The sequence below is a fragment of the Raphanus sativus genome, unplaced genomic scaffold (assembly GCF_000801105.2).
Source record: "Raphanus sativus cultivar WK10039 unplaced genomic scaffold, ASM80110v3 Scaffold0549, whole genome shotgun sequence".
Lineage (NCBI taxonomy): Eukaryota > Viridiplantae > Streptophyta > Magnoliopsida > Brassicales > Brassicaceae > Raphanus > Raphanus sativus.
In genome coordinates, this window is record NW_026615867.1 from 1 (window position 1) to 19118 (window position 19118).

The 19118-nt window shown below is 37.1% G+C and overlaps 3 protein-coding genes across 3 annotated transcripts; 1 reads left to right on the forward strand and 2 right to left on the reverse strand.

Annotated features, from left to right (window-relative positions):
* Positions 1-6733: 6733 nt before the first annotated feature.
* On the forward strand, positions 6734-8758 carry LOC108829754 (uncharacterized). The gene is made up of 6 exons (XM_018603355.2): positions 6734-6854; positions 7279-7470; positions 7590-7674; positions 7784-8025; positions 8128-8292; positions 8383-8758. The coding sequence occupies exons 2-6, from the start codon at positions 7282-7284 to the stop codon at positions 8596-8598; spliced, it is 897 nt and encodes a 298-aa protein (XP_018458857.1). The 5' UTR covers positions 6734-6854; positions 7279-7281; the 3' UTR covers positions 8599-8758.
* A 2045-nt stretch (positions 8759-10803) lies between these two features.
* Positions 10804-12065, reverse strand: LOC108829763 (uncharacterized). The gene is made up of 4 exons (XM_018603362.2): positions 11628-12065; positions 11404-11535; positions 11105-11304; positions 10804-11013 (listed from the first exon to the last, which is right to left on the reverse strand). Exons 1-3 carry the CDS (start codon positions 11973-11975, stop codon positions 11110-11112), a joined length of 675 nt encoding a protein of 224 aa, XP_018458864.1. The 5' UTR covers positions 11976-12065; the 3' UTR covers positions 10804-11013; positions 11105-11109.
* A 3029-nt stretch (positions 12066-15094) lies between these two features.
* LOC108845854 (uncharacterized) lies at positions 15095-17955 on the reverse strand. Its single transcript, XM_018619045.2, has 8 exons — positions 17701-17955; positions 17011-17094; positions 16773-16821; positions 16573-16669; positions 16427-16479; positions 15969-16031; positions 15586-15880; positions 15095-15482 (listed from the first exon to the last, which is right to left on the reverse strand). Exons 1-8 carry the CDS (start codon positions 17868-17870, stop codon positions 15421-15423), a joined length of 873 nt encoding a protein of 290 aa, XP_018474547.1. The 5' UTR covers positions 17871-17955; the 3' UTR covers positions 15095-15420.
* Positions 17956-19118: the final 1163 nt, after the last annotated feature.

Consider the following 19118-nt stretch of genomic DNA (forward strand, 5'->3'; position numbering starts at 1 on the left):
ACTTGGAGTAGGGAACAAATAACTTGGAGTAGGGAACAAGTAAATCTAGAACATTCCATAATAGACATCACACAATATTCATAACACTTCCCCTTGATGTCCATTATGCGTGTAAGATGCTATCTCGTTAAAAACCGAGATTGTAATGCCATAACCGTCTAGAGTTTGTAATGCGTTTGGAATACTGCCTCGTTAAAACCTTTCCATGGTAAACCCAAAAACCCAATGTGGTAAAAACGGGAAGCCATGGATAGGAAAAAGAGTACAGCCGCATTACTTCCCCTGAAGTGAACATCACTGAAGGCTTCTCAGTGATCGCATACCAATCTGCTGCATAAGCTTCCTGAGCGTGCATGTTGGTAATGCCTAAGTGAAGAGGTCGGCTGAGTTCTCGCTGGATCTGACTTAGAGGACCTTGACCTCTCCTTCTTTCTGAAGATCGTGGGTGAAGAAGAACTTGGGGAGAACATGCTTAGTCTTGTCACCCTTGATGTAACCATCTTTGAGCTGAGCTATGCAGGCCGCATTGTCTTCGTAAAGAACTGTCGGCTCGTCTTTACCATACGTGATCCCAGATGCTGTCCGAATATGGTGTGTCATGAGTCTCAACCAGACACACTCTATGTTTGCTTCATGGATCGCCAATATATCCGAGTGATTGGATGATGTGGCTGATATAGTCTGCTTGACTGATCTCCATGAAATGGTCGTGCCTCCATATGTGAAAACATAGCCGGTTTGGGACTTAGCACTGTGTGGATCGGACTGGTAACCTGCATCAACAAAATGCTTTCATGATATTCATGGTCCATTCGGATCATATGGTTTATCTCTCTTAAATAAATTCGACCATGAATGTCTTTGTATGTCCATGATCTATCCGGATCATGACATCATCCATAATCCATCCAGATTATGTTCTTGTCCACTATATATCTTATTCATATCATTTGACCAAAACTCTTTATGAACTTTTAGTATATGTCCACGGTCTGTTCATGAAGTGGCTATTGTGTTATAGTTTGAAGTTTAATCAAAACTAAGCCACTTTTTGGTCAATGGGACGTTCCTCTCACTTGGATGGTTTAGGTCGGATTTAAGACCTAGAGGAACTGGTCGAAACAAGCTGGACGAGATGGATTGGTCGGGACCAATGATGATTAAGGTCGAACTAGGTCGGACATGATCCTAGTCGGTATGGTTCCCTTTGGTCGTGAATCTGATGGATTCTCAGACCATTTGATCAATCTATTCTTGGTACGTTGGATCATAGATCCCAACATTCATATACGGCTAATGATCTCTACTATAGATCATCGTAGTCTCTTCATAGCCTTTCCAAGAATCAATCATCTTAATCATCCTTTCTTTAAGTATAAACACAAGGAATATATTGACTACTATATGGACTGATCAGAAACGTTCTTATAGAAATTTCTACTAAGCATCACTTAGTCTTATCATATCGTGTGTACATACACGCATGCAGCTGCATTTCAGTCCATGAACAACGCAGGAACAATGTTGTTCTATGAGAACTTCTTTCTTATTTCTCAAGGTATCTTATGTTACCTTTATATCCAGTGATATATCCAGTGTCTACTACATCTTCCTTAGATGTCCAAATCTTTATTAATTTCGATATTGGGTAGTAGCATTCACCACCTAGGAATTTATTTCCTTGTTCCTTAGTCCCTGTGAGTATCCTTGTGTGATCAAGCCATTCCTTTTGAATGCTTTATGTAGCAACATGTACGACCACTTGTCTGTACTTTCATGTTCTACAGCTCACGATTTTCTTTTCCTCACAAGACTCATCTGTTCACTGGTTAGATGGCGTCTATCTTATGTATTTGGCCAATACGCCCATCATATTCATTCTTTACTATAACTCCACGTCCCATTCATTTCTCTATGATGAGTACTCTTACGTGGGTTAGTGATCCTCGCATATCTCTTATGCTCAAGTGCTTTCTCTTTATCACTTATGAGTGTGTGTATGTGTCGACACCTTATATAATGTTCTTTCGCGTTCTATCGCGTTCTAGACATGATACAATCGATTGAGATTTTATTCTTATCAGGATCATTGAATACTTTGTAGTTTGCAAGGCTACATTGTATGATACATGTACCTTAGGACCGGCCGGTCTTATCTCATTGTCTAGTATAGTTTCTCTTTCATGAACCCGGATCTATCATTATGAGCACCTTATCTCTTTCTATCCGAGGTTCCTTGTATATGGAACATACTGGTCTATCTTGTATAGACTTCTACAGCAACTTGATTATGTCTCTACTAGGACATTTATATAGTGGTGCTAAGCTGGTATGACTTAGTCATTCTTTCGGGTCTGTCTGGCTATCATTCTTTCTTTGTTTATGGACGTCCAGTACATATATATCTGGTCCGAGGATCTTTGCCAAGACTTGGATGGTTAAAACCATTCCACTTTTACTTTTTATTTACCAGCTTATAGCTTTCTCCATGATGTTGGATAGTCGGATTCATCTTGTATGTAATCCGTGTACCTTGGCCACAATATGATCACCTTTGTTTGGCTCATGGTCTCATTAAATTCGTGGGAGAAAGATCATGTTCTCTTATCCAACATATATTCCCGATTTTCATCTCATCCTTAGATGAGGTATTCCATCCTAGATGGCACATAGGTATGTGGTGGTTTATTCATAAAGTCTTAGGATGGTCTATATCTGGATTATGACTCTTTATCATCTTTAGACGGGAATATCTATGCTCACTTTATATGGCCTGATGTATCTTATCTTTCATACATGTATTCTTGTGGTTTACCCAAGCTTATAGACTTTTGAAGTCTCAACCTTATAGGTTATGCCTTATACGGCCAAGCTATAATGCCTTATGGCCTTCAGCCAGGCTTATCATGTTCGGGTTTTATAGTATGGTCATGGACCACACGGAGTGTTTATTCTCCCCCTCATGAACATGCTATAAAATACGTTTGTTTGTCCTCACTTAAACGTAATGCTTGGACGGCCAGCATGGTTTTAGACCATGATACACGAATTTGTGGTCTGGTCATAATCACGGGTTTTGTCCTCACTACCCTTATGATCAGATTATACTTTCGTGTTGCTTGGAACAATGAAGCCTACTGAGTTTCCCTTGTGTACATGTTTCACAACGTGAGATCTTATGGGATAACTCTTTGTGCCTTAGTAATTTTAAACTTTGCATCAAGTTTGGACCAGGATGGCTAATCCGGTCATGCCATAAAGTGTATAAATTCGTTGGTGAACCTTACTGGTTACCTAGGCCTTTATGCCTTATCACACTGATCCTTAGCATAGTATTAGATCAGTAGGGAGAATGTAGTCTCGACCTCTCTTATATATATGTCTTTGGCGATTTTCATAAGCTAAAGGGACATTTCCTTTTGCTTTGCCCATTGGTTTATTATAGAAACCATTTTGATGTGGCTTGTAATGCCATTTCGACCTTTACTCCCTCCTCGGCCATGATTGGATCTACAACCACGGTTATTGTGGTATCCTTGTCCACGGCCAGTGGGGATTTTGGGTCTCTCTCAATGGGTCTTAGGTGATAAATTTCGTGCCTCTTAAGGCTGTGCCTTAGGCGTGGTGGTCTAGACATACTCTTCTCGAGTTTTCATTCTCATATGCCAATCAAAAATATTTTTCAAGCAAATCAATCAATGAAGATAAAAGAAAAACTTTTATTAATTCTATGAAATTTTGAATGACAAAACACCAAATCATAAGTATGAAATCAGAATGTTTAAAGGCTTTAGACAATGGTCTAGCCGGCCACTCCATCTGTCACTTTGGACGTGGCTCCCATGGATTATTCATCATCACTATCTGCCTCATAGCCGCTCATATCATCTTTCATCTGATTCATCTGTTCATTTTGAGATAAGTATAAGAACAGATCGTTGTATGTGGTGAAACCTTTATCTCGATAGATTAGTTGTAGGAATAGATCTTTTGGATCTGCTGTGGAGAAAACTTTTTCAAGTAATTCCTCCTCTGTCAACTTTTCACCACAAAACATCAGTGTATGAGCTACTTTGGATAGAGCATAATTGTATTTTTCCACGGACCCAAAGTCCCGGAAACTGAGGCTCATCCACTCATGCCTTGCCTTTGGTAATATCACCTTAGTGTATTTGGACTTTAACTATGTCCAAAGGCATCGAGAACTTTGTATATCTTGGTACTGATTTCTCAGTTCCATATTGAGATGATGGCGCATTACTGTTAATGCCTTATATTTCTCATTCTCGGTTCCATGATCATCCTTGATGATACATTCACTAAGACCTTCTATCGTTAGTATAACCGAGATATTTTATTGCCCATCTTAGATAGTTCTCTCCAGAGATATCTAGGGTATCATAGTCCATGGGTTGGAATCTCAACATCTGAAATCATATCAAAATGATTTAAGTGTTAGTACATACAATTTCTGATGCCATTCGGCTATACAAGAAATAAAAGGCACTCGGCCAGTATGTAAACAATAAAGTCATATGGCTTGTGTGACCAATGCCATTCGGCTATTACACAATTAAGATCACACGGCCAGCAAACAAATAAGAGGGCCACACGGCCAGTTTGCATTCTCATTAGAAATTTACTTTCTCGTAACTCATCAATCTCTTAATCAACTTGTTTGATTTATAAATCCCTTGAAAATAGTGGGATGGACGAGTGCATGGTCTAGCCATACCATATGGTATGCTACATCGACCCATGCGGTTTAATGGTCTAGTAGTACCATTCAGTACACTTCCTCGACCAAATAAAATGGATCATGATTTAGCTGCACTGTGGTGCGCATCATCCATCACCAGTGATTGTGGATCACCGTGGATCATCGAGAATCATCGTGGATCACCTTGGATCACTGATCATCGTAGATCATCGCGGATCATCGAGGATCATCATGGATCATAGATCAACGCGGATCATCGTGGATGATCACCGTGAATCACGGGTGAAAAATCTAGTTGCACCTGAGGGTGAACATCATCGACTATTGATTTTGTTTTATGGTCTAATTGTACTTAAGAGTACGTATCATCGACCTTTACTTCATATGGTCTAGTCATACCTATTGGTATGCATCATTGACCTAAAAGAAAAATCATGGTCTAGCTACACTATGGTGTGCATCATCGACCAAAAGATGTGGAAAACATTAACCTTATGTTTTATTTGGACATATAGCGTGTCATCCTTAAAGGGGTATCACTTGTTGTCCATACAAAACGAAAGTCATGTAATCACATACTTTATATTTTAGGGTTTCTTAAAATCGGATTTAAACTTTAAGGATTAGGGTTAAATTCAAATCTGATTTTAGGATTAGGTTAAACATTGACCTTAAGTTTTGTTTGGACATATAGCGTGTCATCCTTAAAGAGGTATCACTTGTTGTCCATACAAAACTAAAGTCATGTAAAACTATTAAGGGTTTAGGGTTTTGATTTTAAAATAAAACAAGAACTAAAATCAACCAAATCAAATCGCAAAACCTTTTAAATCGGATTTAAGATGAAGAGAAGTTTGAAATCCGAATTTCTTGAACCACAAGTAAAGATTAGGGTTCTTGAGATCTTACCTTAATCTTTGCCGATCTTTTCTCCTTGGTTCCTCTTTTAAAAACCTTTAATAATCAACAATGAAAGTTTCAAAGTTGGATTAGTATGAGATCTAAGAACAATAGATATCGAAATTAAAAGAGATAAGGAGTTGGCGGCTATTAGGGTTTTGGATGATCTTTGACGGCGCGGCTTGCACTGGGAGGTGACGGCGCGTCTGAAGTCGGATTGCTGCGTGGTCTGCGGCGCTGGATTCCTCTCGTCAATAGCTTCAGTTTGATATATTACTCGCCGTCTGGATCCTTACGGTTAGGGAGATATGGTTGTTTGAAGTTACGGCCGAAATTAGGATTTTTGTGGTCGCCGAATTTTAGCTAGGGTTTAGAGTCTCGTGCTGATAACGTGTTCTAATCCTAGTGTTCTTGTTTTAGAATAGATCGAACTAGAGAGAGAGAGAGAGAGAGAGAAAGAGTCGTATGACTTAGAGATGAATGAATTGTTATTATTCCATGAGTAATGAGTTCCTTATATAGGATTACATAACTTGGAGACAAAGTCTAATAACTTGGAGTAGGGAACAAATAACTTGGAGTAGGGAACAAGTAAATCTAGAACATTCCATAATAGACATCACACAATATTCATAACACTAAGCTTTTTTTTTTTTTTTTATAACAGACTAAGCTTTAACCTAAAGAAAACTATAAAAATAAAGATTTGTTGTTATATCCCCATGTTAGAAACAAGTCAAGATTTGAAATCTCAAAAAAAAAAAAAGAAAGGCATTTTTATTTTCACCCAAAAATTTTCTAGACAAAAGTTGTAATCTTGAAACTCTAAGCAGGAGAAGTTTTTTGAAAAAACTCTGCATGGGATATTACAATGATGAACGTACAATTCTCGATATATATATATAAGTTTATGGCATATAGTTAAGATTTCGATGTTTACTCAATTTACAAATAAAGAAGTGTAATCACAGAAATAAACCCTAAACTAACGACTCTTATAGAATTTTTAAATATTTAAGTGGACGGCGTTAAAAGAAACGGAGACTCCTCTTACGTACGTCACCTGTTTATAAAGCGCTTAACTTTTATTAAAAATAATAATTAACAGTAGAAGAAATTTGTTATATATCTAGACGTGTCCACTCAGTGCCCTTCCTCACTTTAGCTCTCTTTCTCTCTCTCTCTTTAAAGAAATTTGTTTTATATCGAAAACTATACCGTTCCAAGAAATAAGGTTCTCTCCAAATCTCTGTTGTTCTTCGAAATTTTCTGCCTTTCGTTTTCTTCGAAAATCTGAACTTCATTAAACGTGTAAACTTTTGAAAAGAATCGTTGTTTATCCAAGAAAAAAAAGAACTGGGGGGAAATCATGTTTTCTTTTTGCTTTTTTTTTTTTATTGAATCGGTTGACTAGACATTTTGTTGATTAGACATTTTTCATATCGAAATGGCTTTTCTCTTTGAATCTTGTGCATCTACTTTTTACTAGCTCTTTGCAAAAATCTTTCTTAAAATCTTTCTGCTTCCGTGTGTCTCGATCGTACATCGTCTTCTTCGTTTCACTTGTCGCTACACTAAAAGAAATTAAATACATATAATAAGTTTACTTCGAATATCATCATAATAATATGTTTTTTTGTCGTTTTGTGTGGTCCAAGCGGATGGACAGTGATAGCGGAGACGTTGACGGTGTAGGGTGTGGCGGTGCCGGTGGTAGTATAGGCGCCGGAGGAATAGGTGCGGGAGGAAGCGGAAACAAGAAAGGATTAAATGCTTATAAACACGTGGCGGCAGATAAACGAAAAGAACGTCTTCCCCCACAGGATGATTTGCCTCCTCCACCACTACGGGTAACTACAACCTTAATCTTAATCTATTGTGTAGTTTATTGTTTAAATAAAACCCTAATCTTATCGTTGTTTTCTTACTATAATAATGTTATATTTGTTACAATGATACTTTTTATTAGGTTTTCGCCGACGGGAGTCGACTCCTTTTTGATTGGCGTCAGATACACCCAGCTTTGCTTTGTCATGTTATTTGTCAAATGACCGGTATTAAAAAAATCTCCATACCAGTTTTATTCTGTATAGTCATATCAATGTCAAATCTTATTCTAGTACTGTTAATCTGAATTTTTTTTGTAATTTATTTTAAATATAGATATCTGCTGGGCTCTGGTTCTTGGTGGGATTCTTCAGTTCGTCTTTAATAAGGACCGTGATATCTCTCAGCACAAAGAATTTGATGTAGACGGTTTTGCAAAGAAGGTGAAATGCGGAGACAAAGGAAGTGAACCTGTTAAGACAGTTGGTGCAAGTAGCATGGCTATCGGATCAATGAGAGTTGCAATGAACTATGTGCTTAATGTAGGAATGGAGAAAGTGAAAGACACTATGAAGGGGGTAATTCATCTAACAGTCCACTTAATCTATATATATGTATGATTATTCTTTGTATTGTATACTATCCATATATTGATCGTGAGCATTTGTTTTTGTTTGTAGAAAGCGAAAGCTAAAGCTCAAGCACAAGCTAAGACATTTAAGTTACGGGGGTCTTTTCTTCCAGTGACGGGTGCAACTCCACAAACCATCATTGAATTGATGGAAGCTAAAGGTCCCGTGGGCTTGACCCTTGACTTGACTGGTCCACTTCTAGAGCTTAGAGATGTAAGTTTGTGTAGTATATTTGGATATCATGCATATGCATCACGAACAACTAAATAAACTGAAAATCATTGTATATTGTTTCGTCCCCAGGGGGTTTATAGGGTTCCAGAACCCGTAGATGGAGCCGAGAGACATGTTGTCACTATCTTAGCCCATGGGTTAACCGCAAGGGGAGAGGTGTTCTTTGAAGTGCAAAACACGTGGGGGACAGATTGGGGAGTTCACGGTTATGGGAGAATCATTATCCCAGGAACCACCAATGATGCGTTTTACCTCAATGAGATCTTTTATAAGAAAAAGAAGTAAGATTAAAGCCGATTCGGATGAGATGTTTACCTGTTAGAGACTTATTTCACTTTTATCCTTTGTTTTTCTCTAAATTAAGTTTTCGAAATTCAATCCACCATCCTTCTAGAACACTATTCGAAAGTTGTTTAAAAAACTTATGTTCAGCAAATCTAATCAACAGCGTGCTTTTATATCTTTCTATATACTCTCTATTTATTATGAATCAATTTTCCATAGAGCTACCATTGTGTATCAACTTTCCATATAGTTTACACATTGTATTTATGTTATTTGTAATTTCATAGTATAGTTATTATGTTTTAAATTCTGTAACCAGTCGCACCAAAAAAAAAAGAAATTAGGTACCTAAAAATTGCATCTTGTGAGAACATGTTTATTGGTAAGAAACTATTAAAAGTTCTAATGAATAATTTAGTAGTTAATTTTGTGATTTGAAAAATTAAGAATCCTTGTTAGTCTAATTAATTTTCTCTTCTTTTAATGGAGAACCTCATTGAGGTTCTTTATTTTTTTTAAGTTGGAAAGAAAAGAAAAAAAAACATATATAACCAGTTCATGACCACAATACTATTGGACTTATTTAGTCTATCTGTGAGAAAAAAAAATGCACGGAGAATAGACTCTTCATTATATCCGAGCAAGCCAGTCTATGCAGTACCTTCCTTCAATTAAGCGATGAGATCGGCACGATCTTGTGGCTTTTTCAAACCAGGAAACACCATTTTCGTCCCAGGAATGTACTGTAACAAGCAAACATAACCCACACTAACTTAAAATCAGCTCAATAAATAAACAACCAATCCACATAAATGAAAAGAGGACTCAGTATGAAACCAAAACCATTCTGTTGTGAAAAACTTATAATTCAGTCTAAACATGAAGAATGACGCAAAAATCTTGAACAGGCAATACAAGTAATGAAACACTGTTGAGATGTTGCACACACAAGTTACGGTATTGATTCCAACAACAGAATGTAAATAATGGAGCCAAATCTCTAAGTAACACAAATCAAAATATGTATCGTAGCAAATCAAACATCAAACAGAGCTACACTTGGATGGCATCAGACTCCTTACAGTTGTTTTCAACAGATGGTAATCTCTACATTACATCTGAAAACAAAACAAAAAAACGAACGGTAATAGCTAGGAATGCTACTTGATTCCAAAGAGCAGGAAGCTGTTTATTCTTAGATACAAAGCTGAAGCATGTTTCAATCCTGAATAGTCTTTTAAGTGATCACAAGATGAGGAGCTCCTGGTCGAGGTAGGGCACAAGAGTATGTTACATACTTTGCACTGCCCTACAATGGAGTCATAAAACGAAAACAGGTTATTTTATACTGAGCTAAAAAAACTTCAAATGCCTCTAGCCTCAGCGAGAGAAAGACAGAAAGTAACTTGGTCTACTCCTTTCATTTTCTATGAGTAAATATTTTCACATGTTACTCATTAGTGCTTACCGTTTAGCATCTATCTAGATCATGCTATGCATCTACTCTTCACCAGAGATTAACAGAAGACAAGTGTCAAGAACAAAGATATGACAAAGACTAGTAAACATATAATGCCTTCCTACATAATCAAGTCAAGGGAACAGAAAGTAGAATCAGAAACTATCATTACCTGCAACACCTTCACGAAACCATTGCTGCATTTCACCATTGCCTGCTTTTGTCTTAATCGAGTCTTTCAGAGTATCAGCAGCTCCAGAAGATAAAGCTTTCTGTTTTTCAGCCTTAGTTCTAATGGGATGCTTAGCCATATCCTCGATCATTCCCAATTCAGGCGGAGGCAGAGCAAGGGAATGATCTTTAGGATCACCCCGTCAGCTTTACTACTCTCATTTGATTCAATTCGATTTTTCTTGCAAACATAAAATCAGAACTCATCTTCTTCTTTTCACTTTGATCCAATTGTTCTCTCCTTTTATCCTTTTATGTATTTATTTAATTTTTTTTTAGTCTTTTTTTTAAGAACCCTTTGCTAAGGCCTCCTGGTGGAGGTGGTCTGAAGACCTTCACATACACGAGAAAGCCCCGAATTCATTATTAGTCCAAATAAACATAAATTAACTAATCAACAACCTAACGTAATATTAGTTATATCAGTTCTATCACGACCTTGTTATCTGACAGTAATAATCTCCAATCAATGCACTAGCGTCGAATGAAGGTATATTCGCCACTTGAGCATCGAAAATATAAAATAAACATTGAATATAACATAGCAACCATTGTGGAAATCCATAATCATACGATGCAAGTTAAAAGGTAGGGCCATAAGTTTGAACGCCAAAATAAAATAAAAAAAAAACTAAATCCACATGGACGCATGGTACTTATAACTGGAAAGACATATTTTGATCTTCATCGTCGCCAAGAAGAGAAGAGCTAGCATCATACCCAATCTGCAATGGTAAGGTTGAATTGTTGAAGGATTAGGAATATTCTCTCCGTGTTTACTTGACTTTCCCACAATAATTGACAACACAAATATACCTTGATTAAAGGGGCATGCTAGAGGCACGCCTGCAGAGAATGGGAAAGGGAGGTTTTCCTCCAAAATCCAAGGCCTTGGCTTGATACTCGATGAGAGGACCACCCGGAGACTCACGAGCCATAAAAGTGATGTACAGCTTCCACCCATCTCCTGGTTTTAGATTGCCTCTCACAATGCTCACAACTTCCACAGACAAACGCTAAGTACAATAAAACACACACACACACACACACGCATCCTGTCTGTGAGTATCATCATATCAAATTACAGAAGAAGAAAAAATTAGATAATTTCTCACCTGCTCCTCGTTGAGTTTCTTAACACACAGCGAAGCAATATCAGTCAAATATTGCCTCTTAGTCATGGTTGTCCAGAGATCGTCCAGGTTTCTCATTGGGTAGATGGATCTAAATGGATCATCTAAAAACCCCTATAGAAACAAAACCAAACACGAAAAAAGATTTAAAGAGAATTCATTGTGTGGGGATAATAACAAAGAGGGGTCATGACTCATGAAGTTACCCTATTCTTAAAGCACATGGTTTTATACTCGCGGAACTCTGCGTACGCCTTGTCGCTGGAGAAACCTTCACGGCCGTCAGCATCGAATACCAATTCGTGTTCGTCGTAACTGTCAACATCCCACACCGGATCCGGATCTCGATAGTTTGAATAGTTAATCGTCGGAGACCTTACGACGTCATCATCGTCGGTACTCCATAAGCCTTCGTTATCGCTTTCTTCTTCTTCTTCTTCTTCCATGCTTGTGTCGTCTTCTTCATCTTCGATCTTCGGTTTTTTAGAGACAGAAGAGTCAGATTCCACCTCCGTCGAATCTCGTTTCGCCTTCGCATCCTCGGGATTCATCATCGTTGTCGGAGAATCGAACAAACCCTAGAAATATCTCTCTCTCTCTCTCTCTCTCTCTCTCTCTCTCTAACACACAAAATTGATTTGGGGACGAAGCAGAAGATGACAATATTAAAACGATAATACTCTTGGATGTATTTACCGATTTGCCCTTATATCTCCCTGCTATTTTCAATTTTTGACACGCCGTTCGGGAGATTATGAGGCTCAGAGCATATGGGCCAAACCCAATACAAGGCCCAAAGTAATTTTACGACGTTTAGCCCGTTTGTTTACGCAGCTGTAAGCCTGTAATCAACAAATGGCTCTTTCTGATGGTGTAGCTTGAAGAGTCCTTTCCCTTAATAAATAGCGAGCAAGAGCAAATGCAAAGCAGACCCGCTATTCGAACTGGCGAGCTTCGGAAGATTTTATCTGAGCCGTTCGATGCGTTGACTTTTCTTTTTTTGGGATATCCGGATGATGCTAAAATTATACTACCTGATCTCAGTCGTTCGTCATAGGTTAATGTATTACCAATAAGCGTGTCACGTGACACTCTTTCTTCCCAATGCATAGAGAGGAAAAGCTATTCCCAAGGCTTTCTCGCTATTTATTTGCCGCTTGCTTTCCCGTTTTAAAAAGAGTGCGTTAACGTATAAGACACATTTTTTTCTTTTTTAACATGATAAGGCACATTGTGTTGGAGGCACACTTTCTCCATATCCACAATTTGTTTTATGACTAACCTACCATTCGCTGTGTGAAGAGAGACTAAGAAAACGCTGGATGATAAGACGCTAGATGAAAAGAAGACTTGTTAGTGTTTTATTAATGTCTGTTTTACTATTTATAGTTTATTTTGTTTTTTTTCTCTAATTTTAAGATATATTTGAAAAATATATTGATGCAGTAAATTTTATTTTTTTATTCTCTATAATTTGATATCCACTTTGATATATTTTTTTGTTATATTTCAAAAGGTACAAATAAAAAATGTGGATGAAAGAATTGTGGATACAATTCTCAAAAACAAATTTTGGAAACATCCAACTATTATGAACCCTCTCGATATGAATCTAATAAACTTCATCCAATAGTTGTGATTGATCTTGTTACAAAAAAAAAAATATTTTTTTATCGGTTCCTTGTTATAATATTTTACATGTAGTTGTGGATGCCTTATTTGTGGACAACATATTATTTTGTATCCACCGCTTCCGTATCCATAACTTCCATCTTCTTATCAACCTCCATCTTCTTATTAACATCTGTAACAACTTTCGTATCCACCGCCTCCGTATCCATAACCACCATAACGTCTATCTTCGTAACAACTTTCGAATCCACCGGAGCCTCCATATCCACTGCCACCTTAACCTTTGTATCCTTCACTCTCGCGTCTTATGCCTCCACCGTATCCACCATCACCTCCTCCTCTTGAATAATTACCTCCGCCACCACTTTTTCTACCTCTGTATCCACCACTTCTGTATCCACCACCTTCATATCCACAACTACCACAACCTCCACCGCAGCATCCACAAAGCATATCTTCCCTTGTTTCCACTCCCGCTTATCCATTTCTGTGCTGGAGAAAGATCATACGAACTTGATTGCGTTTTCCATAACGGCAACCCATAAGAAGAAGATCGAGAGAAAGCTAAGGATTCGAAAATGCTATCAGCCTGAGATTGAAAACCTTCATTGGCGGATCCCATCAAAATCGTTTTGAAGCGATCTGGTCATTAATGTCTCTTTAATTAGCACGATCCAATTTTTTTTTTCTGGGTTTGTACAACAAATGAAGAAGATGGTGGCGTGACTCTCAGAATCACTTTCCTCGTCATCTGAATCAACCCTCCTCGTCACGTGACCCAAGTCTTGGTCTTTAGATCAATCAATAACAGACTCAGTGAGGATCAGATCCCTGCTCGCATCACCGGCTTCACCGTTGGCAAGCGATTCACTTGGAGGGGAATGATATTTGGATTTATTCAATCCGTGTTTGCTTAGTTTTATTAACAAAATCTCACACCTTTCTTGAAAACGAAAATGTTTCAAAATCAAAAATCTTAATTGAAGATTCGAAAACTTGATTGAGAAAGAAAGAGAATAGAGTTTTCAAGAAAGTGATGTTTGTGTTTTAAATTTTTTTTAAAGAAAATTAAAAAAATCAATATGTAGTTCGATGGAGTAGAGAGAGATATGTGTAGTTAGGGATATATATGACAAACAACACACAGAAAGTGTGTGAGAAGCATGAAATGTCTTTTAGTGTTATTACAAAGATAGAAAGTGTCTCTGCGAGTAATTTTTTCTTTTAAAAATTGCAAAGCTTTTCTATAATGATATCCGTGGAGGGAACATATTTTTTGCTACTTCCCATCATTGATGATATGCTACTTACTCCCAATCTCATCTGAAAGTTTCAGGTTTTATTTTGTCTGCTATGTAATGATATTATTCATCAAAAAATGGTAGACCATTTTACCAAAACAAAAAACTGGTAGACCACGTTTTTTAACACAATTTCTTAAGATAAATAAATTAAAAATAAAGTAAATTAGGAAAGAGAAAGGAGAATGTTTCTTAACCAGCTACGCTAAGGTCTTAACACAATTCATACATGTATCATTCAATATTAATTTTTTTTTCTTTTTTTTAGCAACTCTTAGCTGTTCTACCATGTTCTTAATCAACACGGAAGAAAGTGCCTGACAAATCCCGGGCCTGCCAAGGTAAGTAATCAGTAAAATAACTTTACGCGTCTCAATGGCTGTCCTTGATCTTCAAAATATTTTTTGGCTTTGCAGGAACCAAAGCAGTGATTACAAAATCACAATCTTGAAAATAACTATGTTAGGGAAATAATCATCTTCTCCTGGTGAATTTGTGATTATGTATTATAGACTCAATTAAACCACTTGGGTTTTTTGTGCCAAAAAGAAAAAAAAACCACTTGGGTTTTTGATCATGCTGCGGTGAGAGCTTTCTCTTTTTTTCTTTTGATCAAAGAGCTTTCATTGTATATTATGATTATGAAAATTGCATCATGTGAAGACCTTCCAAATACACAAGAGAATGCTAGAAATTCGTTAGTCCAGTTAAACAGAAACTTATTAATGGACAACCTAACGTGAGTTTTATAAACATCAGATTTTTCATGATCAAGTTATACAATAAACATCTCCCCTCAATGCAAATGTCAGTATAAATATCCTCCTTGTTTAAATGCCAACAATGTAAATAACTACTAAACATAATTTAGACCATTATTAAGCTACGTATTTATACCGTACAAGCGCCAAAGACATAGCTGACATCAAGACAAACATGCAAGTCTTTGTATTAGGACATGGTAGGGGCTGCTGGTCTGCACAGAATAGGAAAGGGAGGTTCCTCGCCTCCTGCAAAATCCATGGCCTTGGCTTGATACTCTACAAGAGAACCATCCGGATACTCTTCAAGGCAACCGTGGGTCTCCCTCCTCTGCAGCCATTGGATCCGGTGATGGTTTTGCAGCAGCTAGAGAAGAAAATTTGACAAAATCAATATGATAAACATAACATGTCCAAGATAATTATTAAAACGAATAGAAGAACGATAACAACAAAATCAGGTACTTAACTGATTTCGCTTGATGTCTCACTCTCACTGGCCGCCTTCGTCGTCTTCATTGTCTCTGATGGTTCATCGATTGTTTCCATGTCAATAGTCATTGCGTCATCAACATCTGCTTCTTCTTCTTCTTCTACCTCTGTCATTATCTCATCCTTGTCACTTCCCACCACTGCTTCAATTCCATTTGCTCGTGTCCCCTTTGCTGCAGCCGTTTCTGTGTCTTCCGTTGCTGCGTTTGTTTCTTCAGTGGTTTGTGATTGCGGTTCCGTGCTGATGGATAGCATAGAAGTAACCAACAGATTCTGCAAAGAGTCAGAAAAGCTTCCACATTATCAATGAAGATAATATTATAAGTATAACATCACAAAGGTAATGATTTCAAATTTGAACCTTTTCTAATGCAAGAGCAAGCTTTGAGAGCTTTGGGTAGATGCTCCTTGCAGCCAAAAGGATCTGTTGAACACAAATAAATCAACATGCTGAGTGGTTATTAACTTCTAAACAAAGAAGAGAGGACTACTATCATATGATACATGCATGGCAATCATGTTTTGAAAATTACAGCTTTGACAAGATTTGCAAATGGCTAGTGTATATCTCCCAGTCTACAAAGATGCGTTTAAACCCGTAAATATAGAAACAATCCTGATATATCATAAGTTCAAAGAACTAAGTTGGTTTAGGATTCGATGAGGATGGAGGCCAACAGAGTGAAGTATGGAGTCAACTGATTCTTTGTCTTTACAATACCATGCAAGCGACTTTGTTTTATTAAATTAAGCCTAGCTAATAAGAACATGGTATCTCCCACATTGAAGTAACCACAGTCAGCATACGCACTTACTTACCTCACAGAGTCTCTGCAGTGTAAATGGGGGACCTTCGTCAAAACTAAGAAGAGCTGTGAAACAATACAAATACAAGCGAAACAAAATTAACAAAAGGCCACTGGTTAAAAAAAAGTAATAAAACTAACAAATGAGTAGATATAGACCTTCATCCAATCGACGAACCAGCTCAGGATACGTTTCTCCTAGGGCTTCCTTTTGTTGTTCGTCCTTCATATTTGCCTCAGGATATTCTGACAGAACCTTCACAGCGCACCCATATAGATAGTTAGATATCAAAACCATCAGAATTAATGTGCTATGTTATATGTATTTATAAGCACAATGCTGGTATACCTTAACATACCTTCTTCAACCACCAAGATAACATTCCCTTTAACTTTTCCCAATCCTGCCTGTAGTATTACAAGGCAAGAAAAGTAATCAACGAGAAGCAAGTAGGAAGTAGCAATACGGAGATGAGACCCTAAAACGTATAGTTACTCATAAAGAAAGCCACTCGTCAATATTAGTTTAACTCTAATACAACTATACAAGAATACAAAAACGGTAAGGATAAAGATAAGTACATAACCAAGCATTACCAGAACTTCCCGGTAGATGCAACTGCTTCTAATGTGCCCTTTACTTCGTCCTCAGACAACATTTCTGCTTTCTGCAAAGCTCCTCTGAAAAAAAAAAAGAAGATAACTCTGTTTTAGCACAGAAATGAAGTATTACGAAACTAGTCAGTCACTTGACATGGACAAACAAAAATCTGGCAAAAGAACGAACCACAAACACGAAGGTAATGTCAACAGAAAAAAAATAGCCTCAGGAGTAAGTTTCCAACACAGAAAAAAAAGAAGTCAGAAGTTCACATAAAGAGACACCAATGGAAACAGAGCATATAAAAAAAAAGAGAGTGTGAAGCTAGAGAAGCAAGAACTCGTGAACCTCATGTTGCAACAAACAAGCCTAATGGTGATGCAAAAATATAAACCTTAGTGTTGTTCTTCCTCCTGCATTATCCTAAATAAATAAGCATTCACAAGATCATGATACAAAGCTTAAATCAGATCTAAACTCGTAAGTAAGACGTGGAGTAAACCAAAAGATCCGGAGCCAACATCATCTGATTCGAAACTCAGAGATATCCAAGAAACCAAACTCTCACTATATGAACTAATAAGCATTAATTAACTTATGGAGACGACGAGGTTGAAGAGCATTCATTCATTCAAGCACACAAATTAGTGGTGGAAACCGACGACGACTGAAGAAAGGAAACATACGGTGGATGCTCTGGAAGTTCGGCGAGGACGACGTGATCCTGGCCTGGAATGCCGTCGTCGACGAGAGGAGGAGGATCGACGGATGAAGTGTTGTTGGGAGCTTCACGATCCGATGATGATGATGGCATCTCCGTCGTTTTAGCTTGTTGAGAGTAATCTCCAGGACGCATCGAAGAACACTAAATCCCGATTCCGTAATTGAAAGTTTTAACGATTTATTTCGCTCCGACCCGACCCGGCCCGAAATCCAATTCGATTCGACCCGATCGATGATGGTCATTGATTGTAATGCTCGTCGGTTTATATGAAGACCAAAGGTGATTAAAATTTTATTTTGGGTTAGGTGTCTTTTATCTTCTTTGTCAGCGTCAGAATATTCTTCTCGTCTACAGTAGCATTCAAATGATGGGACAGAAATTTGATCCTATACTATTAAAAACACCTTAAGTTCACTCTTTCTCTTCATTTGTCTTTTTTTTTTAACTTTCTCTTTCTCTTCATTTCCCTTCTTATCTCTTTTTAACCTTTCACTAAATATCTAATTATCCATTTTTCTTGTTTATTTAAATGTTTTTGCTTATCTAATCTCTCAGTAAAAATCAAATCTTTATAAAGGATCCAAAAAAAAGTTGAACAAAAGATGTATCTTTTAGAATTACAAAACTAGCCACAAACGGTTCAGTCAAACTGTAAAAAACCATGTGCTGACAGAAAAAATGACCCATGTTTCTCTCGTAAATAAACCATAATTTTATTTGTATGTTAAAGAAAACTCATCTTGTTGCTAAAAAAAAAAAGAAAACTCATCTTTAATGTAATGATAGCGACGTTTTTAATCGATCAATACTAGAGGGCATATTTTATGAGTGTGGCCGCCTGCTTCTTTTCGCCTTGATATAGAATACTGAATATTTGATTCTAGTTTGCTAGGGTGTTGTTCAAAAAAAAAAAAAAGTTTGCTAGGGTATGTATGATGACCTATATGTTTCAGTGTTTCTCTCTCATTTGTATAGTCACCGTATATATTATAATTCTCCTTCTCTCTATATATATTATAATTGTTTCAGTGTTTGATCAAAAAAAAAATATTATAATTGTAAAATATAAGACTTATGTTGTTTTAAATTTATATTTCGAATTAATTATAATTTGGGTTGGTTGTTCAGTTGAAAACTGTGTCGAAATTAACATATTATGATCAAATATGATCAAATTTTGAAATCATTTAGGAAAATCTAAAACAGATTAGGTTTTGTTCGCGAGGTATAACCAGTGGTGGATTTAGAGATAATCCAGAATTATAAACACAGTTTGATATCTTTATAAACTTGAAGTTTCAACAAGAAATTATTAAATTGGTGTACAATAACTTTTAAAATCTATGATGGGCAGCTACCCCTACTGTGTACATAAATTCG